This window comes from Plecotus auritus (assembly GCF_963455305.1).
Source record: "Plecotus auritus genome assembly, chromosome: 10".
NCBI classification, from domain to species: Eukaryota; Metazoa; Chordata; class Mammalia; order Chiroptera; family Vespertilionidae; genus Plecotus; species Plecotus auritus.
In genome coordinates, this window is record NC_137785.1 from 31,344,460 (window position 1) to 31,370,837 (window position 26,378).

General features: G+C 46.6%; 1 protein-coding gene across 1 annotated transcript; it reads right to left on the reverse strand.

Annotated features, from left to right (window-relative positions):
- Nucleotides 1–6,455: 6,455 nt before the first annotated feature.
- On the reverse strand, nt 6,456–24,460 carry NPHS1 (NPHS1 adhesion molecule, nephrin; the record flags this gene model as incomplete). Its single annotated transcript, XM_080644635.1, has 29 exons — nt 6,456–7,554; nt 9,715–9,830; nt 9,926–10,019; nt 10,168–10,243; nt 10,351–10,375; nt 10,508–10,627; nt 12,282–12,338; nt 13,856–14,037; nt 14,121–14,232; nt 15,796–15,947; nt 16,023–16,179; nt 16,278–16,449; nt 17,328–17,449; nt 17,980–18,120; nt 18,201–18,341; nt 18,758–18,930; nt 19,109–19,238; nt 19,404–19,590; nt 20,795–20,919; nt 21,028–21,172; nt 21,373–21,530; nt 21,720–21,891; nt 21,980–22,107; nt 22,288–22,391; nt 22,761–22,842; nt 23,377–23,505; nt 23,714–23,836; nt 23,913–24,128; nt 24,238–24,460. The coding sequence occupies 29 exons, from the start codon at nt 24,458–24,460 to the stop codon at nt 7,423–7,425; spliced, it is 3,894 nt and encodes a 1,297-aa protein (XP_080500761.1). The 3' UTR covers nt 6,456–7,422.
- Between the last annotated feature and the right edge of the window lie 1,918 nt (nt 24,461–26,378).

Consider the following 26,378-nt stretch of genomic DNA (forward strand, 5'->3'; position numbering starts at 1 on the left):
TCGTTTTTTTCTCCAGGAGTGTGGTGAAAAAATCCCATTTCACCTTTTTGGATTCCTATTACCCAAGTTACTAAGAATTACCAGTGGCATACAGGGAGCTTAGCCAATGAGCAGTCAGAAAAGGTGTTTCCTCTGTAGTTCACACTGATTGCCGGCTCAGCCCCTGCCCAGGCCTAAAGCCGCTGGCACCTACATATGCAAATTAGCCTCCATCTTTGTTGTGTTAATTTGCATACTCATGCTGATTGGCTGTGGATGTAGCGGAGGTACGGTCAATTTACATGTTTGTCTATTATTAGGTAAGATAAGCACATGGTTGTGCTAGAGCATTTTCGTTTTGTTTTCTTTTTCTTTTTCTTCTGGACCTCAGGGACATCAAATGGATTAGCCATTATCCTTGGTTCATGATGCATTCTGGTTTATGCAAAGCCCTTTCACTGATAGCGAACAATCAGATTATTATTAATATATTTACTTCTTTGATCAATCACTCTGTATGTAACTGATCTCCCATTATACTGCTATCCCTTGACCTGGGTTCTGATCCTTTTCACTACACTAAGGCTCTAACAGCATTGTGCTAGGCAGCCCTCCTGTGCATACCCCTCCCGCTCTACTTGGGTTCTGACATCTCATTTAGGGCTGTCATGACTCCCCACCCAACACACACACACACACACACACACACACACACACACACACACACACACACAACACACACACAAGCTTGCTTTAGCTTCACAAAATATGTTCGGGACTGAAAGCTCTTTATTTATTTATTTTATTTTTATTGTTGAGAGTATTACAGATGTTCCCCCACTGCTCCCTTCCCCTTCTTCCACCCAGTTCCTGAACCACCCCAGGCCTTCACTGCACTGTGGTCTGTGTCCATGGGCTATGCATATACGCATATAAATTCTTCGGTTAATCTCTTCTAGCCCCGCCTTCCACCCTGCCCTCTGAGATCTCTCAGTGTGTTTTATATTTGCATGTCTCTGGACCATTTTGTTCATCAGTTTATTTTGTTTATTAGATCCCACATATAATTCAGATCTTGTGATACTTGTCTTTCTCTGACTGGCTTATTTCTCTTAGCATACTCTCCAGGTCCCTCCATGCTGTCTCAAAGGGTAAGAGATCCTTTTTTTTTTTTTTTTTTTTTTTTTTACAGCTGCATAGTACTCCATGGTTTAAATGTACCCCAGCTGTTTTATCCACTCATTTACTGATGGACATTTGGGCTCTTTCCAGATCTTAGCTATTGTAAATAACTGCAATAAACATATGGGTGTATATGTTGTTTCTGATTGGTGTTTCAGACTTCTTAGGATATATTCCCAGAAGTGGGATCACTGGGTCAAATGCTATCTGTATGTCTTCTTTGGAGAAGTGTCTGTTCAGGTCTCTGCTCATTTTTTAATTGAATTGTTTGTTGTTGAGTTGTATGAGTTCTTCATGATTTTGGATATTAACCCCTTACCAGATATATCATTTGTGAGTATGTTCTCCCATTTAGTAGGCTGTCTTTTTGTTTTATTCATGGGGTGTTTTTTGCTGTGCAAAAACTTTTTAATTTGATGTAGTCCCATTTGTTTCTTTTCCCTTGCCTGAGGATATATATCAGGAAAAAAAATATTGCTAAGAGAAATGTTTGAGATTTTACTGCCTATGTTTTCTTGTAGGAGTTTTATGTTTTTGAGTCTTATATTTAAGTCTTTAAACCATTTTGAGTTTATTCTTGTATATGGTGTAGGAAGGTGGTCTAGTCTAGTTTCATTTTTTTGTATGTATCTGTCCAATTTTCCCAACACCAGAATAGACTGTCTTTACCAACATTGTACATTCTTTCCACTTTTGTCAAATATTAATTGACCATATAGGTGTGGGTTTATTTCTGGGCTCTCAATTCTGTTGCATTGATCTATGTACAGTACCATGCTGGTTTAATTAATATAGCCTTGTAATATAGTTTGCTATCAGGTAGCATGTGTATTCTCAATATTTCATATCAGGAAGCCCATGGTGTCAATTTGTGCTATGTCTGGTAATGGTAACTTTGATCATTTGGTTAAGGTGCCATCTATCAAATTTCCTCCACTCTAAAGTTACTATGTTTCTCTTAGTAACTAATAAAATAAATTGTGTTTTTTTTAGCTCTACTAGTTTGAATGAGTTTCTGTCCCTTGCAAATTATTCATTTTTGTATCAGTTAACTAAAACACCATTCAAACTGGCTTAAGGAAGAGGTAATTTATTATTACTGCAACTTACTGAAGACACCATTCAGATTGACTTAAGGAGGAGGGCAATTTATAGTCCAAGAGTAGCTCTGACTTTGGGTTCAGCTGGATCCAGGGGCTTGGTGTAATCAGGAACTTGTCTCATTCAACAATCTATATATATGAAAAGCCAGCGACCAGAACGCGGTAACGACCATAAGGACCAGTCACTATGATGCCCACTGCAGCCAGCGAACTGGCATGATCGGGAGTGGGGCCAGCCAGCCAACCCACCCGTGGCCCTTCCCCCACCTGCCAGCCCCACCCCTGATTGGCCAGCCCCACCCCTATCGGCCCACAGTCCCACCCCCTGGCTGGACCCACCCCTGATCAACCCCCACCCCAATAGGGGGGCAGGGCCAGCTGGCCAACCTCCTGCAGCCCCTCCCCTACCCCCCAGGCTGGCCCCCCCATCCCGATCACGGGCAGGGCCAGCCAGCCAACTGCCTGTGGCCCCTCCCCCCGGCCAGCCCCACCCCTGATGGGCCCCCACCATCCCGATCAACCCACAGCCCCTCCCCTCAGCCAGCTCCACCCCCGATCAGCCCCCCACCCCAATCGGGGGCGGGGCACACTGGCCAATTGCCCAAAGCCCCTCCCCCAGCCAGCCTGGCCCTAATCAGGCCCCAATCGGGGCAGGCTGGCCAGCCAACCTCCTGCCATCTCCTCCTCCTGACAGGCCCAGCCCCAATCCACCAATTGGGGCCGAGACGGCCAGACCCCACCTGTGCATGAATTCATGCACTGGGCCTCTAGTCCTATCTAATAAAGAGGGAATATGCTAATTGACCCTCATGCCATTGCAAATATGGCGGTGCCCGTAGCCAATAAGGAGGGAATATGCTAATTGACTGCCACGCCCTCAAAGATGGCGGCGCTCACAGCCACAAGACGGTGGCTCCTAGTTCCCTCAGCCCCCCTGGGGCAGCAGGTGCACAGCAAGGCCAGGCTCACCCCCGGGCAGGCCCAGCTGCTCCGTGCACCTGCCTCTGGAGTTCCCCAGTCCCCTCAGCCCCCCAGCTGCCCAGGGCTGCCCGAGGCTCAGGTAACCAGGGTTGGCCAAGGCTTGCGCTGCTGGCAATGGCAGCAACAGAGGTGTGATGGGGTATCACCCCTGCGGGCTCCTGGATGGTGAGAGAGATCAGGCTGGGCTGAGGGACCTCCCCTCCAGTGCATGAATTTTTATGCACCAGGCTTCTAGTCTGTATATATAAAAGCCTAAGCAACCATTAAGGCGGAATGACCAGAACGACTGGTTGCTATGATGCGCACTGACCACCAGAGGGCAGATGCTAAATGCAAGAGCTGCCCCCTGGTGGTCAGGGCACTCCCACAGGGGGAGCCCTGCTCAGCCAGAGGCCACAGGTAGCAAGCACAGCGGTGGTGGCAGGAGCCTCTCCCACCTCCACAGCAGTGCTAAGGAGCAGCAAGCCGAGTAGGTAAGGAGCAGCGAGCAGGTGGGCAGTAAGGAGTGAGGGGTCCCGGACTGAGAGAGGGTGCGGGATGGGCTGAGGGACCCGAACCCCCCCCCCCCCAGTGCTCGAATTTCGTGCACAGGCCTCTAGTGTCCATATAAATTAAGAGGGACAATATTCTGGGCAGAGAGAAGCAATAGATATTTGCTACATTGATTCAGAAAATAGCAAAGAGAAAGTGGGAAGTATATGAAGAGATCCAGTCACAGCCTGAGGTTCCTTTGGAGAAACTTGACCAATCGGTTTATGTGGTTTAGAGCATATTTTGTTCTCTGGTGGCAATGATTGATCAGGGATTGGGCAGAAGACCCAAACTGAGCTGGTGAAAGACAGCCCCAGGACTTCCCAGAACTATTAGCAAAAGAGGTGCTTTGGCTACTGAGCGTGTGGAAAGCCAGCCTAGAACTGTAAATGGTCATCTTTGTCTACCAAATGAAGTCTACCTGAGAATGAAATCAACACAAAGAAAAACAGAGCCACCCTTGCTGGTTTGGCTCAGTGGATAGAGCGTCAGCCTGTGGACTGAAGGGTCCTAGGTTTGATTCCAGTCAAGGGCACATGCCTGGGTTGTGGGTTCGATCCCCTGTATAAGGCTTGCAGTAGGCAGCCAATCAATGATTCTCTCTCATCATTGATGTTTCGATCTCTCTCTCCCTCTTCCTTACTCTCTGAAAATCAATAAAAATATTTTTTAAAAAAGAAAAGAAAGCCGAAACCGGTTTGGCTCAGTGGATAGAGCGTCGGCCTGCGGACTGAAAGGTCCCAGGTTCGATTCCGGTCAAGGGCACATACCTTGGTTGCGGGCACATCCCCAGTGGGAGGTGTGCAGGAGGCAGCTGATCGATGTTTCTCTCTCATCGATGTTTCTAGCTCTCTATCCCTCTTCCTTCCTCTCTGTGAAATATCAATAAAATATATTAAAAAAAAAAAAGAAAGAAAAGAAAAACAGAACCAAGAGATACAAAGAGATGGACTCCTTGTGGCTTTGTTCAAATGTTTGTCCACATACTATTTTTATCTCTGCAGACCTAAAATAAGTTCTCTATCACAGCACTTGAATACAGAAATACAGTGAAATTCAAATGATTTCCCTTTAATTAAAAAAGTATTCCATTCCTAAGAGTAGAATTTTTCTAATCGTGGATTTTTCCTTTTCTAATAAGAAACCTACAACATTTTGTTTCCACAATTGCTAAGCAGGAAAGGTGAATTTATTGGCTTTTCTAGCTGACATTCTCAGGGGAGTGTTAGCTTTAAGCACTGCTGGATCCAGTATTGAAACAAACAGTTGTTGGTGCCATATATATATATATATATATATATATATATATATATATATATATATTCTAAATTTATTTTGTAGCCAATAATATGGAGACAAAATAAAGCAAAAATTGGCAGTGTTAAAGAGAATATAACAACTCTAATTCCACTAAACATTAACTCAATATTTTTCATAATTAATAGAACAGATAAAAATTAAATGCTTAACCTATAAACATATAAAGAATAATAGCCAACAAGTGAAGAATATGTATTATTTTTAAGCACACAGAGAACATTTAAAAAATCATTATATATGACCATAAAACAAATCTCAGGAAATTTCAAGGAACCACAATGTAATTAATCAAGCAATCTATAATAATAAAATCATAATGTGCTAATTAGACCGGACGATCTTCCAGATGAAGCTGCAGTGGCTGGAGCTGAGGCAGAGGCGGCCGCCGCGGTGGGGGCCGAGCCCCTTGCATGAATTTCATGCATTGGGCTTCTAGTCAATAAGTAAAAGAAAACTAGGAAAATCCTCATATGTTTAATGACCCAGAAACACATTTTTAAGTATCTTGTAGGATAACAAAGACATATGAAAATGAGAAAATACTTCAAACTAAATAACTAAAATTTTAGGTGATATCATCATGACAGCATAAGATGTCCCCTTTTTTACCCCACTTTTTAAACAATGAATTAAATATCCATCCATAGACAAAATTGCCTTTGTGTGATTTGAAGTGTCCAGCACCACAGGCCAAGGGGCATGGGAGGAGTCTTGCCCAACTTAGCTCTGGTACTAGATAGCCCTCAGTAATTCAGGATTGATCAAAGACATAAAAATAAGATCTGATACCATAATTCCTGGAAGCAAATTTAGGGAAGAAGCCCTCAACACTGGTCTCAGCAATGATTTTTTGGATGACACTAAAAGCAATAAAAGTAAAAATAACCTCAATCTATATCAAATTTTAAGGCTTCTTCACAGCAAAAAACAAGCAACAAAATTAAAAAGCAACATACAGGCCTGGCTGGTATGGCTCAGTGGTTGAGCATCAACCTATGAGGTCATGGTTTGATTCCTGGTCGGGACACATACCTGGGTTGTGGGCTCAATCCCCAGTGTGGGGCGTGCAGGAGGCGGCCAATCAAGGATGCTCTCTCATCATTGATGTTTCTATCTCTCTCTCCCTCTCCCTTCTTCTCTGAAATCAATAAAATATATTTTTAAAAAGTAAAGTAGGAGTGGAGACCTAAAAAAGATTATACCTAACTATACCCTGTTCTCCATGGAAATAGATTTCTGATATGTTTTCCTGCTATTCAATGTAAAGAATAAGAATTATCTCGCTGTGCTGCTTTATTATGGAGCCTGTTTTTAAAGTCACCTTTATTAAGGTATAATTTATGTACCACAAAACGCACTCACCTTAACTGTACAGTTTAATGATCTTTGATAAATCTATACACCCATGTAACCAGCATTACAATCATGATATGGAACATTTCCATCCCCCCCCAAAAAAAAATTCCCCCATGCCCTTTTACAGTCAATTCCCTTTTCATGGCCCCAGACAACCACCAATCTTCTCGCCATAGGTTAATTTTGCCTATTTTGGAATTTCTGTAAGTGAAATTATGCAGTATGCATTCATTTATTTCTAGCTTGTTTTGATAGTGTATTTTATTTTCTGCAGAGTCTATTTATGTTTACATGTATGTACTGGTTTATACATTATGCTTTTTTGTTTGTTTGTTGGTTTTGTTAATCCTCACCTGAGGGTATTTTCCCATTGATTTTTAAGGAGAGTGAAAGAGAGAGGAAAAGACAGAGAGAAACATTGATTTGAGAGAAACACATTACCTCCTGCATGAGCCCCGACCAGGGCCCAGGCTAGGGAGGAGCCTGCAACCAAGGTACATGCCTTTGGTTTGCAGGCTGACGTTCTATCCACTGAGCAAAACCGGCTAGAGCTACTGAAAAGTAATACAACAAGTAGGACACAAGAATAGTTCATACATTCTACTTATTACTACCTATTTCAGATGCAGTTAAGCCATAAATGAGCTTAGTTTTTAATGTCTTTTTCCATATCTGAAAAAGCATAAAACCCCTCAGAATAACTTTTCATTATTGAGATGTTTTTTACAATTCACTGTGTCCCTTCAGAGAAGTTTCATTTCTAAAAGTAACCCCAGGAGGAGCCTTGTTTATATTTTGACACCAGTTTGAATCATTTTTGCCATTTACACACAGTCCCCCATGTCCTCTTCTGAAAAAGTCCAGTCCCTTTGTGTCTTATGGAACTCACAAGTTCAGCCCAGGCTGGAATGAAAAGTACCACGGAAATGTTATGTCCTGCAAGTGTAGGAAAACGGTGTTGAGAAGCCTGTCACACCAGATGTCCCCCCAGCTCAAAGTGTAGAGAATCAGGTTCCATAGGATTCAAGTCTCCTGCCACTTGATCATAGATTCCTCTTGGATCCTCATATTTGTCCTCAGACCAGTGGAGGTCACAGGGGTCCTGACAAACAAAGGCGGAGTTAGAACCATAGAGAGATGCCCTATGGGTCATCATTGCAGCTCTGGAGGATACACTCATACTCAACTTCCCAGAGAATAAAACGTTTCACCTTCTAATTATGGGGGGAAATTCCAACATATAAAAAGATGAGAGTGATTATAATGAACCCCCACATACCATCACCTAGCTTTGATAATATCAACCCTTGGTCAATCTTGATTTATCTATATCTCTATATTCTCATCCTCTACCCCCACTAACTGGATTATTTTTAATATATTTTTTATTGATTTCAGAGAGGAAGAGAGAGATAGAAACATCAGTGATGAGAGAGAATCATTGATTGGCTACCTCCTGCATGCTCCACACTGAGGATCGAGTCCACAACCTGGGCATGTGCCCTGACCAGGAATCGAACCTCCTGGCTCATAGGTCTATGCTCAACCACTGAGCCACACTGGTGGACCTAACTGGATTATTTTTAAGCAAGACCAAGATATGTCATGATTTGCAGTCTGAAAAAGAATTTTAATGTAAGATTATGAAACTTTTAAAAGCCCATGATACTAGCTAAGGGAATTGTGAAATGTGAGTTGTGATTCTATTAGTCCTATGAATTGCCAAAACATTTCCTCACAAAATGGAAAAGAAAAAAGACCGCATAGAGCAGTCTTTACGGGGGATGTACTTTGCCCTAAGTTTGGGAGAAACGATTGTTTCCACTCAGAAAACTTTTCAGCAGATTTGCCAGGGGCCAAAGTATGGCCTGCTGCCTGTTTTTGTAGTGTTCAAAAGCTAAGAACAGTTTTACGTTTTTTGATGGCTGGAAAAGTATCAAAGGAAGAATAATATTTGTGACATATGAAATTCAAATTCAGTGTCCAAAAAAAAGTTTTATTGGAACTTAGCCACACTCATTTGTCTATGTATTGTCTATGGATGCTTTCACACTACAATGGCAGAGTTTCGTAGTTTTGAGGACAGAATGTCCTGCAAAGCCCAAAATATCTATTATCAGGTCCTTTACAGAAAAAGTGGTTCAGCACCATGGACAGCACTTTATACTAGTTTTGTCCATCCTGGTAGGGAGAACAGCGCCCGATCTGGGACAGTGTTACAGCGGGAAATCTTTGGCCCAGAGGTGCCGGGATTCGCCAAGGCTACACCAAAAGTCAGGTGTTCTGCCCCACCTCCCTTACTGTGAGGCAGTTAGTGGGGGTTAGTTGATGATAAAGTGCCTGTCTGTTGCTTTTGCCTGTTCTGCTACCATGCTCACTTCTGTTCTCTCTGCCACTCTCTCACTCTCAATCCAGTCCATTGAGTGGGGCTGGCTCCTACTCCCTAATGCCCTGCACTGATCCAGACCTGTCTAATTAGCATATTTCACCCCCTGCCTCAATAGTTCAGTGATGAGTATGTGACCCACGCTAGACCAATAAGTGTCAGCATTGGGGCTTTGGAGCTAATGGAAAGAGGCATTCTTTTTCCTTGAAGGTTTCCGGTCTAATAGGATTCAAACCTGGATTTACTGGGGAAATCTTTAAGGAGGAAATTCTTGGTCCAGCTGTGTGGGTCTGAAGACAATTCTATGCCTTGATATTTTGACTGAATGAGTCAAAATTTTTCCCTCTGTATCTCTCTGATTAACCAGTGTAGTGGTGATGGCTAACTATCCAACAAAATGCATACCTTTTTTCTTCCACAATAATATAACTGTAGTAAGACATAAAACTGCCAAGCTAGACTACATTTCTCAGCCTCTTTTGTAGTTAGATTTGGCCATGTGACCATGTTCTCACCAGGAGAATGAGTAGAATGTGTAATTTCTGGGCCTGGAGCATAAGGCATAGTTGTTCCTCCATCACACTCTTTTCCTCTTCCACTGGTTGAAGCCCCCAGTGAACTGGCCCATCAATGCAAACTTGGATGATGTGCTAGGGGATGGCAGAGGACCATAATGGAAAGAACTTGGATTCTGTAATAACCATGTGCAGCAGGGCCACTCATTTCTGACTACTGTGTAAGAAAAAAATAGACTGTCTTGTTTAGGGCACTGGGTTATTGCCAGGCCTGTTTGTTATAGCAGCTAGCTTACCCTAAGTAGTAGAATGTGGGTTTTGGGCACTAGCCAGGAAAGACTTCTGCAGCTACAAATCTCACCATCTGTACTTTATCGTAGAGGGGTCCCCAAGCCCCAGAAGGGGCATACATTCTTTCCACTTCATCATATAGGTGCCCTGGAAAAGCCATATTCTCCTCCTCAAGACCTGTGAAACCTGGAGTTGGAGTAGAAAGAAGGAATGATCATGTACCCAATCCATATGTCAGAAGTATCTATGAGTGGGGGAGTTCTGATGTGGTCATAACTCACCTCTGGGATAAGATACCTCCTCCAGTGTTGGTGGCAGCTGGGGGTTGAAATCCTTCATGGAGTGATAATATGGCTCTATGTCTGTTGTGCTAACCTGTCAACACCCCACCCACCCCCCAAAAAAAAACAAGATAGTTTTTTCATCCTTTGACTCCCTGGAAAGGTCAATAACCTGAAGCTAATGGGATTTTAGTCACTGTCAGTGCCCTGTCACTGGGGCTGTCAGGAGCAACCCCACTCACTGTGGAGCTTTGATTGTCCAGGTCTGTAGTCCACTGGCTCTCTTCATATTCATTCCTGATTGGGCCCTCCTCCGACCTTTCAGGTTAGAGGTATGGAGGGCAGTTGGGTGTTGACCCTTGGACACCCATCACTCCCAAACCTCCTCCCTCAGAGCCTTTTTATAGAAAAATATTCCTACTTACTCTGCTTCTGTCTTTTCTGAGATGCCTGAGGGAAGTAAAAAAGGGGGGGTTAGAGACACCCCCCTAAGCCCACCTGGCCCTGGAAGACCTTCAATATAGCTCCAGGGCTCCCCATCACCCTTGGGCCTCAACCCCAGCAGGGAAAGGGTCTCCTCACCCTCAGCAAGACGCCTTAGTCTCCGCTGCCAGAGAAATCCTCCAACACAGGAGGCATTAGAAAGCAGCAGAAGACCCCCAACAGCGAACAGCACAGGCATCAGGGGCAGCTCTGAGGAGTCTGAGAGCAGAAGGGACCCCCCTTAGTGAATTCAAAACAACTGACTCTAAGTTCAGAGCAGAGTTCTCTGAGAAAAGCCATCCCTGACCAGGCAAAGCCCCTCTTCATAGGTCAGGGAAGCAGATGGACTGGGGTTTCCATGTCCACTCCTTGCCACCCCAGGGCAGGTGGCTCCTTTCTCAAGTCAAATCACTAGCAGAGGGTCCTTCTTTTGCCTGAGCCCCATGTAGGAACTCAGACAGGAACTTCAGCTCCTTAGCTGGGGATTCAAGACCTTCTGTGATCTGGCCTCTTACAACAACTCCAGCCTTGTCCACCAACCATAAACCCTGGTATTAGACCCTCCAGCCACACAAACTAACCATGCTATTTCCACAAAAACTTGAAATAGTCAATTGTCTATCATTAAATGTCCTTCCTTCTCAACTTTCATTCACCCTTCCAACTCTATCCCAAATGACTTCCTCTTTGCACAAACTTACATCCTAGACAATATCAGACTCCTCTGCTGTATCTCTGAGGACAAGACTAAGTCCTTCTAAGTAGACATTTGTTCAGGATTCATTCCCCCTCTTCTGCTAACAGCTCTCATTTTCCTTTGAGAAAATAGCCACTCCCCCGCTCTCATTTGGTATGGTTCTGTGGAACTCATAGAGGACACATGGCCCAGCCTGGCCAAAACAGTACTCCTCCCGCTTTTCATAGTGATCATTTCAGAGACCAGCATTTGACCCAAGGTAGATTTTTGCTCGAACATTTAGGACACTCCTCTGCAGACTGCTAAGAAGTGGAATGAAAGCTGGAGGAGTGATACTTTTTTGTACCTGTGATGAAAGAACCTGAGAAGGAAGTCATCTTGAGATGAAGATAAAGTTGAGAGAGGGTGATAAATAGATTCTTGGTGAAAAATTTAAGGACCTGAATCCAGCCATACTTGGAATTTTTAATTTCATGAGCCAAGTAGTTCCTTTTATTACTGAGAACAGCCAAATTTCTGTCATTTGCAACCTTTTCCTTAGGTTTTGAAGGGGATTGTTTGCAAAATGGTCATAATTTTCCCCCTGTATCCATACTCCTAAGTAGTCCCCTTCCACACTGATTTGGAGTTGAGCCATGTCACTTGCATCAGTCACTGAGACAACAGCAAATGTGACAGAATCAGAAACTTGAAAGGTGCTTGTAAATCAGAGTTTGCCCTCTCTTGCTGCTCTTGAGACGCCTGTGACCAACCCCATGTGAACAAACCAAGGAGAGATATGTGGCCCAGTTATCTCCATTGTCCCAACAAAGAGCCATATTGTCAGATATGTGAAGGGGAGGCCATCCTGGACCAACCAGTCCCAGCTGCGCTGCCAACTGACTGGAGCCCAGACTAGAACTGCTCAGCCACTCATAGAATCATGAGAAATGTTTGTTGCTCTAAGTGCCCATGTTTAGGGTAGTTTGTTATGCAGCAAAAGCCAACTGATACAGGCTCTACATGGGGAATAAAATCAGGTAATTCTTTCAGGCAAGAGTAAGAACTGAGGAAATGGTTTTGGGCCACAGGAATAGCATTAAGGGACTGTGTCCATAAGGCAGAGGAGACAGGGTTAGAAACCAGAAAGTTCTATTTTCAGGGGAGAGAGGAATTTGCAGGGGATTGAGGACTTACCTGCAGGCTTCTCTGTGGGCAGCTGGTATTTAGGTTCTCCAGAAGGCTGGTCTAGACCTAGGGGGTGGATGAAAAGATTGTGAATTAACATAAAAAATCTGGGATAAGCCTTAAATATCTCAGCTTCCTATTAAGCTTTTCATCCCATTTTGATACTCATGGGAACTGATTTATGGCTTCTTAGGAATATTTCAAGATGAACTGGAAATTGCTGATAAGGATAATACTATTAAAAACTATTCTAATGCCTATAAGAATAATAATTGTTGCTTAGTGTTTTATGGTGTGCAAGGTTCTTTTAACATGAATTGTCAGTTTTTCAGGTTAACTAAAAAACATGCTGGCTCTCAGGATCCCTTAATAGAGGTATAAATTCTAGATCAAGGGAGTTGAGTGACATACTTTATGCTTTAGTTCTTAAAGGGAAGACTGGAATGGGGTGGGAGGCAGGAGAGAGAGAAGGGAATATTTTAGAGATGGGAAGGGATCCATACATCTATGGGTAAAAGGCTGCTCTGTCAGAAAGGGGAAGATAGAAAGAGGGTGCTTTCATGGGGCAAGCACTTACTTTGTACAAGGCCCTGTTCTAAACACTTCAGATATATTTATTTATTTAATCCTCACAACTGTGTGAGATAAACCTTGCTTTCAGAACTAAGGCATACCTTATTTTGAGAAACTGTGGCTCCAAGAGGTTTAACTGAGGCTCTAAGAGGTAAAGTAACTTGCTTACGGTCTCACAACTAGGACTCAGCAGAGCTGGAACTTGAACCCAGGTTTGTCAGAATAAGACTGTGATTAGCCATTACACTACTGATTGGCTTGTCAGAGGCAAAAATGTTCTCATTAGTCATATTCAAAGAACTTGTCCATTTCATCAAAGTTGCTGATTTATTGACCTAAATTTGTTCTCAACTAATACTTCCTTATTATCCCCTTAATGTAATGTCCTCTCTTTCATTCCTGATATTGGTTAACTCATGTCTTCTCTCTTTTGCCTTGATCAACTTTATAAATGTTATTGATCTTTTCAAAGAAGCAGCTTTTGGTTTCATTGATTTTTCTACTGTTCTTCCATTTTTGAGTTCACAAATTTCTGTTCTTACCTTTATTATTTCCTTCCTTTTGTTTACTTTGTGTTTAATGTTCTTCTTTTTCTAGTTTCTTACAGTATCAATTTGAGACCATCTTTTTAAAATCTAATATGAACACTTAATACTATAAATTTCCTGCAAAGCACTGCTTTAGCTGCACCCCACAATTTTCAAATGTTTTCATTTTCATTCAATTCAAACCCTTTTCTAATTTTCCGGTGTCATTAGTTACATTCAGACAGTATCATTCAGTTACTAAAATCTAGTCTCTGGAGATCATCTGCCTGAGTTTTAATTTCATCTCTACCTCCTTCCAGCTGTGTGACCTTTGACAATATGCTAAGGTTGCTGTCAACATGCTCAGGTTAATCTCTCTGAGCCTCAGTTTCTTCATCTGTAAAAGGGTAATAATAGCACTGACTTCACTATGCCACCCTTTAAGTCCTCTGAAGAACTCTGCCCAAAACTGTTTCTTCTGACCTGGGGTGGTGATAGAGATCTGGGATCCTTTGTCAGCTAGTCCGCTGTCTCCCAGCGCATTACTGGCCAGCAGCCAGATCTTGTATCGTGTAGAAGGCTGCAGCCCAGTCAGTGTGAAGGTGGTGGCCTGGGGTGGTAGGACATCCATGTAGAGGAACCCTGGGGTCTCCAGAGCCTCATACCTGCAAGAGAGAGAGGTCTGCCATTCAAGGGGGTGCCCCAGCTCTGTTGGCTGCCACCCCTTCTTGTCTTAACAGGAACCAACCTGATTTGGAACCTCTGTGGCAAGCCCCCATCAAAGCCAGGCTTCCACTCAAGTCCCACCGAGTATGGGGTCACACTCACAACCTTTAATCTGGATGGAGGATCAGGGCGGCCTTTAAGGAAAAGGATGAGGAAAGTAGTCAGAGGATACAAAAGGATTCTGGAAGATTCCTTCCAGATTCTTCCTAAGAATTTTTTATTATTGATTTCAGGAGAGGGAGAGAGAGATAGAAACATCAATGATGAGAGAGAATCATTGATTGGCTGCCTCCTGCATGCCCCCTACTGGGGGTCGAGCACGAAACTCCGGGCATGTGCCCTTGATGGGAATCAAACCTGGGACCCTTCAGTCCACAGGTCAATGTTCTATCCACTGAGCTAAACCAGCTAGGGCTTCCTAAGAATGATTTTAAATGTATTGTCAATTCTCATTATTTGTGGTAGTTATGTTCTATAAAGTTATTGTGGACACTGAATTAACAAATACCATACGATTGTTTCCAGGAGAAATGCAGGGTCAGGTTCCTACAAAACTCTAGTCAAATATTTTTATTAAACAACCACTACATGATCTTGTTTGTGTTTTTCTGTTGAAAGGCACCTTATTTAACATATTTTGTTGATTTATTAACATTAAACTCATAGCCAACAGCTCTACCCATGCTTGAACGAAGCTTTTCCAACAGAAGTATTTTCTCCATATGGCATATCACAGCCTTCTTGCACTTACGAACAGCAGGTAGCACTTTAGCACTATGCTTGGAAGCCATTTTAAATAGCAAAGCTACTAATAAAGAGCACAAACATATGTGGCACCAAATAGGCTTCAAAAAGGGCACTTATTTACATATGAGAGCTTAAACAAGAAGGAAGCCTGTGGCTTTGTTCTACCTGGCTGAGAACGTGCTCATTGGGTGACTCATATTTCTGACCCATTCTGTACATGTCCCTGAATGACTGGATCAACTGTATAATATATATGTTTCTTGCAGTGGATTTTTTGTGTGCTTATCTCACATCCATTCCCCTTATTCTGGTTACAGAACCCTGAGTGTCCTTTGGAGAAACATTTGCCCACATTCTCAGGCCATATGCTTCTGATAGAAGTGACTCCACCTACAGGATGGACATGTGACAGGGCCTGGACAACAGAAGTGTCACCTTCCCTGGATCACATGATTGGTTTATGGCTGGGAGCTCAGTAGAACCAATAAACCTTAATCCCAGTATTTTCATGCCACTATTCTCTTTTTTGTTGTTGTTTGTCATACACTATTAAGAGAAGAAAAAAATTCTGTTTCCTGGGAAATCTAACAGCCCACTATGAGAAGCCTTATAATAAAGCCAACAGAGAAAAGCAGACCTGATAGACGGAGAGTTCTTGATGACAGCTGAACCTAGATTCAGTGACTCCTTAAAATCTACCTTTAAGTTGCTTGGGCCATTAAGACCCCCCTTCTTTCTTTCTTTCTTTCTTTCTTTTTTTTTTTTTTTTTTTTGGTTGTTGTGGGTTCCCTGCAGATCCAGTCTCTATTAGAATTTTCAGGTCAGGCAAAAACTCCATTCTTACTAAGACACTGGTTTCAGAAACACTGCCAATATGGGACCAATTAGAGACTTGGGGCTTGACCCAGGAAGCACCTTCCCAACACCCTCACAGTCCTCTCCCAGCGTACTGATGCTGACGAGTTGAATGTTGGTGTGGTCTGAGCCAAGGGGGTTGGTGGCTATGCATGTGAAGAGAGCATAATCCTGGGCTGCAGAAACGTTGGCAATCGTCAAGAGACTGCTATGGATTCCACCTTGGTGGTATGTGTGTTCTGTGTACCTGGAGAGGAGGTATGACAGGAACTCAGGGAGCGTGACTGGGGCTGGAGTGTTATCTGGCTGGGCCTGGGCTCACCTGGGATCCTGGAGATCCAGAGGGTCCCCATTTTTAGTCCAAGTGAAGACAATGTTGGGGACACCTCTGGCACGACAGTGGAGGGTGGCGGAACTGGTGCTATCTCCAGCTGCAGCCACCTTAGTTAGAGGTGTGGGGTGTTCTACCTGGGGGGAAACTAGGAGAGGTTGGAGGTCAGCATGAAGTATTTGGAAGGACATGAGAGCTGTAGGTTTAGTGGCAGCCCTTGAAGTCAGAGTTATGGGTGTTACTTACATCTGACGATAAGTCGGACCAGCCCTCGGGCTGGAGGTGCCACACCATTGTCCACGATGCACTGGTAAGCACCTGCCTGAGCCAGCTTGGCATTGTGAATACGAAGATGCCCTGTGGACCCCTTTGATATCTTCTCCATGTCATCTAGGCTCCGGTCCTCCTCCTCTTCTCCCTGGATGCCCAAGACTCAGGGAGATGGCCTCCAATCTTGCCCCAGTTCCATTATTCCCAAAACTGGGTCCCTTCTGTAGCCTCATTCTCCTAGCCACAATCATTCTTTATAGAGATAGCAAAGAAAAAAATCCCCCCTATCATCCATCTATCCATCCATCCATCCATCCACCTACACATTTATCCAACCATTCATTCATAGAGACATTTATCCACCTATTCATCTATTTAACCATGCACCTATTCATCCACTTGTCTACCAATCCATCCACCTTTCCTTCCATCCATTCATCCATTTACCCATTCATTCATCTAACCATTTGTTTTCCTTATATCTATCCATTTGCCCTTTCATCTCTCCACCATCTGTCTTATCTATTCACTCATATATGCACACATTCATAAGTACATTTATCTGTTTATCAATACATCCATCTTTCCATCTCTTCATCCATTTATTTATCATCCTTCCACAGACATCTTTATACTGATGGAGTATCTACCCATCCATCTACTTTCTAATCTAATCCATTCATCTACTCATTTTTCTCATTCGAATATCTAGCCATCCATTTACCCTTTTATCCATTCATTCACTTGTCCATTTGTTTATCTGTTGTTCCATCTACTCATCCATCTATCCACCTATTCATCGACCCATTTACCTATCAAACTACATATCCATTCACCTGCCCACCTGGTTATCTATTCAGTAATCCATCATGCATCTGCCATTCAACAGTTAGTTCTTGGAGAATGCCCTGACATGTATACAGTTATTCAGGGCCATATAGATGTGATCCTTCTTCCCAAGGAGCTGACAGTTAAGAAACCACATTTCCCAGCCCCACCTCCATTTACCAAAGATTGGATCCTCACCAGTCTTTCCCAGCTGAACATCCCTGGAAGGATGGGATTGGCATCAGCGGTGCAAACTATATCTGCAGAACCCCCAATATTCACCTCAGTGGGGTCCTGGAGAACTCGGATGGTGGGAGCATCTGGAAAAGGAGGCAGAAACTTGGGGAAAGCACTTGGACCCAGACAGGCCATGGTGGAAGAGGGTCCCAGGTGGGAGAGGTATCTTAGAGGTGTCCCTGGAAGTTATGGGTATGATACAGTCTGCCCTTTATATGGAACACTTGGAATAGTTCCCAGGATTAGTGAGGTTGTCCTGATCCTGTACTGTGCCTCTATGGTGATGAGGGTAGGTTGGGTGGACTTCCAGAATTGCATGGAGGTGGGGCTTCCACAGTGGGCTTAACAGGTAGATCCATGTAGGTGGATTCCCTGTCTGGACAGAAATCGTGTAGGATCTCTCTAGTGGGCAGTGTAGCCAAAGTGGGCATGTTTGCATTAAGGTTGGGGCTTCCAGAGTGAGAGGTTTCCAGGATGGGTGAATATCCCTGGGTGGGCAGAGCTTCCAGAATAAGAAGACTCCACAGTGAGCAAGGTTCCTGGGTGGATGTCATTTCCATGATGGGGGGGCTCCCAGAGCTGCCTATTTCCTAGGGTGCTGAAGGGGGCTCACAGTGTACATCTAGCCGCACTAGAGCTTCAGCAGTGCCTTCCGAGTTCTGGCAGTGCAGCTGATAGAAGCCATCGTCAGCGCGGGTCACATTCCATAGCTGCAGAGCTCCACCAGACAGGATGCGATGCCGGGGCCCACCAGCTGGGAGAGGTCAGGGTGAGGGGTTTGCCAGGTGCTCCCTTTCTGAAGACCTGTACCCCTTTCCATGCCCATTCCTGCACCTGGGCTGAGGCGGTAACCACGGAAGGTCCAGTTGAAGGCCTCCGGGGCCGGGTTGGCAGACACTAACACAGGCAGCAGTGCTTGGCCCTGCTCCACTGCAGTTACCACAAACACCTGCTCCCCTAAGAACTCTGGAGGGTCTGCGGAGGGGGGACCATTGGGAGTCAAGATTGTTGTTAAGGTTTGGGACTGGGACAAATCTGAGGTCAGGTACAGGTTTAAAATCGGGTTTGTAACTAAATTCAGTTGGACAAGTACAGAATTAAGCTTGGAGGTTAGTGGTTAAGATCCAGTTTAGGAAAGGGGTAGAGGGCAGAGTCAGGTTTAAGGATGGATAGAGTGTTCAGAATGGGAATCACTGCCAGGAGTTATGAGGACAAAGGCAAGAGGGGGTTTGGGCAGGATAGGAGTTGATGCCTGGCTGTGATCAGGATAAAGGTCAGGAAAGTTTTAAGGTTTAGGATGGAGGTCAAGGACAGTACCAACGTGAAGACCCAAGTGATATGGGGTCAGGAGGGAATGGAGGGGTTCCAGGCCTTCAGGTCAGCACACATACACAGCACGTTGAGTCGGTAGAAGGCGCTCACGGTTTCCCGAAGCTGAATGCTGTGGGCGCGGCAGGTCACACGGTGGCCATGGTCACCAGATGACATTCTCAGAAGGATGCTCCTGGCGGCGGCAGAGCCTTTGAATGGGGCGCTCCGGGGCAGTGAGATTACGCCTTCCAGTCTGTGGACAGGGCGGGGGCGGGGGTCATGTTAGGCTGGCGCGGAGGTGGGAGCACAGGCAGAGGTGGGATGGCTACTGGGCAGGACAGCAGGCAGGGCAGGAGCGGGACTCCGAAGGTACAGGGACTTGGCCAGAGCAAGGGGGTGGGGGTGGGGGGACGGGCCGCTCGCACTCTCACTTCTCCCCTTCCTTGTCCCAGGACAAGTTGACCGGAGGATTGCTGCTAATGCTGACGCACGTCAAGTTTAAGGCATCCCCGGGGCGCAGCGCCGACGCGTTGGCCAGGATCGTCAAGTTAGTTGGAGGAACTTCGAGAACGGGTCAGACCAGAGGAGTGAGATTCAGGGGTGAAGAGGGGGCCCAGGTCCTGACACCAGGCCGGGCCCAGCCCCGCACCCCTCCCCCAGACCGGCTCTGGCTCAGTTACCCTCTGGCCGAGCCCTCCGGATCAACCCGGCCATTGGAGCCCTTACACTGCACCACAAGCTGCGTGGACGCGCTGAGCTGGCCCGCTTTGCACGTGAACTTGGCCTGGTTGTCCGATGGACCCGTGACGAGCACCAGCTCACGGGAGAAGGTGCTCCCTGACTTCTCCAGATTTCCCAGCTGCACCCGCCGCGGCTCCTGGGGCAGCCGCGGTTCGGTCACCGGGCGTGAGTCCTGAGGGCGGAGACTGACTAGAGGACCGTGTAGTCCTGCCGTTCCGCCCGAGACGCCCCCATTGGATGGGCAGCTACTAGCCCAGATAAAGCCTGTGTGATGAGGAAAAGGCGCCCCCTTCCGCGAGCACCTTGCTAGGGCAGAGAAAGAGACTGGAACTGATCACCCCCAAGCTGGAATCTCTCCTGACTAACCTGGGCCTCCCAAGCCCCGCTGTTTTGCTGTCTGATCCCTCCTCGGTTTCCACCGCCTCACCCATGTCCCGCCTCCTCTGTTTCCGGAGGCCTGCGATTGTTGGTGCCCCTGCCAACCCGCAGGCCCAGTCCTCAAAATCCACTCCAGCTACATTTACTAAACACCAAACTCTAGGAAACTCCCTTGGAATCCCAAGCCTTTCCCAGAATTCCTTCATTTTTTCCTATCTTTGGTTCTTTTTCTTAGCATTCCCACTTTCCCCCCAAATTTCTTTTGATCATTCCCTTAATTCAATTGTCTTTCCACAGATTTCTGAATCCTTTCCCAATATTCTCTTATTATCCTCATCTTTTACTAGAATCCTTTGTGTGAATCCAAAGTCTTGGCATTTCCCCCGAATTCCATCCAATTAAATGAAGTTACATTTCACCCCTGTAATTCCTAGTTTTTCCCCTAGAATTTTCACTAGCTCCCTAAATTCCCAAGATCTTCTCAGAATTCTGTCAGACTTCCTTTTAAATTTACCAGAATTTTATTCACTTACCCCAAAATCCTAAGAATTCAATTTAATATTAATTAATGAACTTTCAATGCTCTGTGGAATTACTTATCTTTCCCCAAATTTCTAGTCTTTACCCATCATTGTCTTTGTTCCTGGAATTCTTAGTCTTTCCCTAAAATTTCTGCCATTTCATATGAATTCTGAGGTTTCACCAGATTTTCCGTTAGTAAATTAATTGCCTTTTCTATAGAATTCCCAATCCCGATCCAAAATTCCATCATTTGAGATAAGATTCTCACTGATTTCCCAAAATTCCCAGGATTTCCCTTGGATTCAATTTAATTATTATGGTATTTGTCTGTGTCTTTTCCAATTCCCTGCCAAAACTCGAAATCTCCAGTATTTTTCAAGAAATTCAGTTTTTTCCAAGATTTCCCAAAATTGAAGAGACAGGGCCTCATCCTTTCCCCACATTCCTGGCCACCCTAGCCCTTGCTTGGCACTGACCTTGTACCAGGTGAGGGAGGGGTCTGGGTTGCCTCCAATGGCCAAACACACCAGCTTCACCCGGGTTCCAGCCCGGAGGGGCTGTCTCTCTGGGGGCCCCTCAATCCACAGCTTCTGGGCAGGATCTGAGACAGAAAGAGTGACTTTTCTCTTTGGGCTGAGGCCCAAGAGTAGGGTCTCTAAGTCAGGAGGCAGTCCCCTGCCCACCCCATGGGGTTAGGATGGGGGCTCACATTTCACGTTCAGAGTGAGTGACTTTTTGAAGGTCTCTTTGGTGAAGGCCTCACTAAAGGCCTCACAGGTGAGGGTCAGACCATTGTCCTCCCGTCGCACCAGGAACGTCAGGTTGGACATGGAGATGTGGCCACCATGAAGGCCCTGTCAGGGAAGAGCTTCAGAACTAGGGACTAGAGCACCCTCATCCATGGGCCAGAGGCCTGACTCCACTCTATACCCCAGCAGTAACCCAGGAGGTCCAGGCCCCAGTCCATGCTCCCCAAGGCATTCTCTCCTAGATCCAAGAGATATGCCCTCAACTCCCTCCTCCCTCAGACCCAGGAGCCTGGCCCCTGCCTCACTTCCATGACCGTCTCCTCTGTGGGCAGCAACTGCCTCCAGCCCAGCCACCACCGCAGCAGGACCCGTGGGCGACTGGACTTAGTGATGCAGGAGAGAGTCACATTCTTGTTCTCAGACTGGGATGCAGATCCCAGGATAGTAACAGCACTGGGAGGAACTGCAGGGATTATGGACAGAGGAGAGAGACGCTAAGCAGGGCTGGATGCCTCACAGACCAGCCCGGAAAGACAGGGAACTGGGGACAGATGACAAGGTCTTTGGTATTAGACAGGCATGCTTTGGAGACACAAACAAATGGTTCTCTGGTGCATGGACTGACAGATGGGCACCTGGCACCAGGACTCACAGGTAACCTGCAGCGTGATCCCACGTTTCTGGATCTCTTTAGATACGCTGTTGTGAGCCTCACAGCTGAGCCTCACCCCATGATCTTCTGGCCGTATGACCATTACTAGCATGCTTCGGGCCACTGCCTGAGTATGCTCAGTGCCCCACGCTGTGGACATGGGCTGGCCATTCTGGAGACAGGAACAGACCTGGATCAGCTCAGGGCCAGCTCCTTGTACCTGCTTTTCTCCCCACCCTCATGCCTGTTTCTGCCCTCACCTTCAGCCACTGCAGTGTAGCTGGTGGATTCCCTCCTCGGGACATGCACAGCAGCTCCAAGCTCTGCCCTGCCCGCACATGCCCCTCTTCCAGACCTGGCCACTCAATCACAGGGGGTCCTGGGGGGACTGGAGAGCAGCAGTCACTTGGTGGGCCTGGACAGCCCATCCACTCTTTCCAAGCTCCCCAGTCTGAACCCTCATGTTTCTCTTTCAGAGCCAGAACCATTCATAATCCCTGTATGCCCCCAGTACCTCCAATTCCTACTCCCTGTCCCCAGGCCATAGTCCACTCAGTTCCCCACTTACACAGAACATTCATGGTGACTGAAACCTTGATGGGGATATCCAAAGCTGGGCTGGACCCCTCACAGACCAGTAACTGCCCATTATCCGAGCTCTGGGGTGTCACCCTGGGGGGAGGGGGTTGGAGTTCTAAACTCAGTAATTATCTTAAATCTGGGGAATTAGGGTAAAGAGGTCCCCACACCTGGTCTAAGTTTCCATGCTGATTTCTTCTAGGATCTGGAGTTCCATGGAAGAGATTTGGGGGATCGGGAATGAGAATTGGGGTCCCAGAGGCCCAAACATGGCCAAAATCTTTGTCCTTGATACTCTGGAACTGAGATTCCCATGAAGAAGTTTTGGAGGGTCAGAGTGAAGAATTGGGTCCCAGATATTCATACCTGATCCAGGTTTCCATGCTTGAATCCCTGGGGCATGGGATTTTCATGGAGAAATTTGGGAGCCAGGCTAAGGGTAGGACATCCCAACTCCCATACCTGGCTGTGGCTTCTGTGATGAAGAGTTTCTCCTGGGATCCCTCATTCACGTTAGTAGTGATGTCGGAAATTATTTGTCCACCTTGGGGTAATAAGAGGGCAGAAGGGATGCCAGGTTCTCCTCAAGGTGGGTCCTGGGGATCCTGGCCTGGAAGTCATAGGGTAGACATACTGCCCCCTCTCTCTCTTGGTTCTGGAGGAAAAGCACTAGCTCCATTCCCTCCACACATTCAGGACTTCCTGAATCCCAGAGTCCTCAGGGCTGGGTCCTGGGCCTCTTCCCTCCCCTCCCCTCCCATCCCATCCTTGTTGGATGTATCACCCACATCTATTACTCAGCTTTTCATTTTTGCACCAACGATGACACCATATCTCTGTCTGGAGCCTCAGCCTCTTCCCTGAGTCCCAGACCAGCAGCTCTGTGATCTCCTTGGTGCCTTTCCCTGGATGTCTCCTCCCATCCACCAGATTCCATGCTGGCCTCAGCATCTCCTCAAGCCATGTCCCCATCTCAGAAATGTCATATTTTCTGGGGCCCCTAAGAGGACATGGGGCAGGCACACCGCCTCCCAACTCCAGGACCTCACACTACCCCTAGCAGTTCATCCACACTCACTTTGAAGGAAGGTGATGTCAGGTGCTGGCTTTGCGTCCCCAGATACACAGCTGACCACGTACTCCTGCCCAGCTACCCATGTGACTGTGCTCCCTGCCTCAGGGGTCAGCTGAAGCGCCTTGGGGGGCACTGGTGAGAAAGGGTCTGGGGTAAGCCGCCACCACCGAGAAGGATATGAGGGTTTGGGCTTTGAGTCTCATTGCTCATGAAATCAGTTCTGTAACCTGGATCTGAGGAAGGAGAGGCTGGGGGCTTGTACTCCTGCGTCCTGGGGTAGGAGAGGACTAGAAGTCCAGACTCATGGGTTCTGGGGGAAGGGGGTATCTCTCACCCATACCCAGAATGGAGAGGATCACTCTGGGAGACACGAGCTCAGGCCCTGTCTCTGAGCGGCCGACCTGGCACTCATACTCTGCATCGTCACTGAGGTCACATGCTTCAATATGCAGGTGGAATTCACCTGCAAATAGGACCCAAGGTCAGGGCCACAGTCAGCCTCTGCTAACGGCTCAGGGTCTCAGGCTCTGATTCCTTACCTCTAGTAGGGTTGCCTTCCAGGTGGTAACGCGGGAAGCCAGGGATCCTAGGGTCAGGACCTAGGAGCAGCCCATCTTTGGCCCATTGCACGACACTGCCAGGGGCACTGACCCCACATCGAAGCTCAGCGGCAGCCCCCTCCACCACTGTCGTGTTTTCAGGCAGAGCCCAGAAGCCTCTGGAGGCTGAGGCAGGGATCTGCAACTGGGCCAGGCCTGGGGACACAGAAAAGTCAGCAGGAGAGGGCAGAGGGTCTGTCTGGAGAATGTGAGTGGGAAATGAGGGCCTCTTAACACTAGATCACAAGGCCAGGATCCCACTTACCTGTGGTCAGCATTCCCATGAGGAGCAAGGGAGCCCAGATGGGGATCCTCAGGGCCATTCCATGCCCTCTGCCTGTGGATCCTGCAGTGCCCACTGCCTGCCTCCTGTGTCTGCCCCTGGCTTTCTCTGGGTCCCTCTCCCTATGTCTCTGTCTCTTGCTTTTCTCTTTGTCTCTCTTTTGCCATCTGTCTCCTTCTCTTTCTCTGTTTTTCTTTCTTCCCATGAGTCCATCTCTACTTCTCTTACTTTCTCCCTCTCTTTTCCCTTCTGTCTTTCTATCTCTCTCCCTGCCCTGAGTACCTTCCACTCTACCTTTTTCTGTCTTTCTCTCTATTTCTCTCTCCCTAAGATGCACACTCATTCTCTCTGAGCTCCTCTCTCCTTCCCCATAAGTCTCTATTTGTCTTTCTTCTTTTCTGCCACCCCAATCCCTGCTTTCCTTTCACCACTCACAGCCCCCCAGGGAAGACCCGCTGTCAGAGTCCAGCAGGCCCTATGAGCCAATGAGAGCAATGAGGCCGATGAGGTCAGTAGCAGAGCTGAGCCTTATTCTGGGACCCAGCCTGATCTTGTCCTTGCCTTGCTACCTTCCTGAGACACCCTCTCAAGTCTCCAGCTCCAGACCTCTGTCCAGCAGGCTCCTCCCAGCCCAGCTGGAGCATGAAATCCCCTGTCAGCACATGCCAGGCATATTCCTTGGTGCCTCCCCAGCCCCCATGACACCATGAGGGAGTGCAAGTCAGACCCAAGCAGTCCCAGCTCAGCATGGAGAGCACAGCGCTGGGCCTGGCTCCTCCCTGCCCTGGTACATGACCTTGGCAAGTCCCTTCCTTCCCTGAGTAAGCATTGGCCCTCAGTGGCATTAGGGATATCTGCTGGGGAGTGTGCAAGAGTGTGTATGAGACTGGGAGAGTGCAGATATCTTTCCCCTTCTGTGCCCGTGTGTGTGAAGTTCATTGTGAGTGAGCATTCGTGTGAGTGTGGGGAAAGTGAGAGTGAATTGTGATCTGTGAAAGCATGTGCAGAGTGTGTGAGTGTATATAAGTGTCTAAGGTGCAAGTGTGCAGGGGACAAGGCAGCCAGAGTGGGTGGGAGTTAAGGGTAGTGTCTAAGATCACCAGCCCCAACTGTGGGTATAGCACTGAGCCCAGCTAGGGACCCTATGGGAAGGGCCTTGTGAGTTCTTTCTAGCTCATGTAACTTCCCTCTGTCTTTCCCTGTCTCTTCTGTGTCTGTCTCTCTCCATCTATCCATCTCTATTTATCTTTCTATTTTTATTGATTCTTTTTTTTTTAGAGAGAGAGAAACATCAATGTGAGAGTGAAACATCAGATTGGCTGCCTCCTGCACTGCCCCTACTAGGAACTGAGCCCACAATCTGTGCATGTGCTTTGACTAGGAATTGAACCAGCAACAGTACAATATTGGTGCACAGGTCAATATACACCCAACTGAGCCACACTGGTCAGTGCTTGATTTATCTTTCTATCATTCTCTATCTGAGTTTCTTTTGTCTCCATGTCTTTCTCTATTCTCCTCTCTCTCCATTAGGTGGTTAATCTCAGCCAAACTTTAACTATGTCATTGTCTGTCTCTCTCTATATATATGTCTCTATGAGTCTCTACTTTTCTGTCGCTGTTCTCATCTCTATCTTCCCCCACCCCCAACCCCATACTCTCTCACACACACCAGGAGCTCAATAAATATTTATTCTCAGTCATCCTTTCACTACACTTTGTTTTATTTGTTTCTCCTGATTGCCACATCTTTGAATTTTATAACCGTATGTTGGTTGTTCTGCCCTGCCCAACCCAGTGTGCTCATACATGCTCACACAGGAAAAGCTTCTTCTGCCTGCTTATCTCCTGTAGGAATTGGAACCCCAGCCATGACCTTCTATATGATCCTCCTCCAGGAACAAAATGAGGCATCTGGGCTGAGCCCCTACAGTTCCATCCTTGATGCTGCCTCTAGTCTTTCTTCTTCCCTCCCATATTAAATCCTTGCACTCCCACATTTTCTCTCCCAACTGCCCACACCCCCTGGGGAATGAGCTGGATGCAGAGCAGGAGGCTCTGTCACAGGGCTCCTCACCAGATGGTGTTCATCGAGGCCAGAGTGTAGAGCTGTCAGTTGCTGG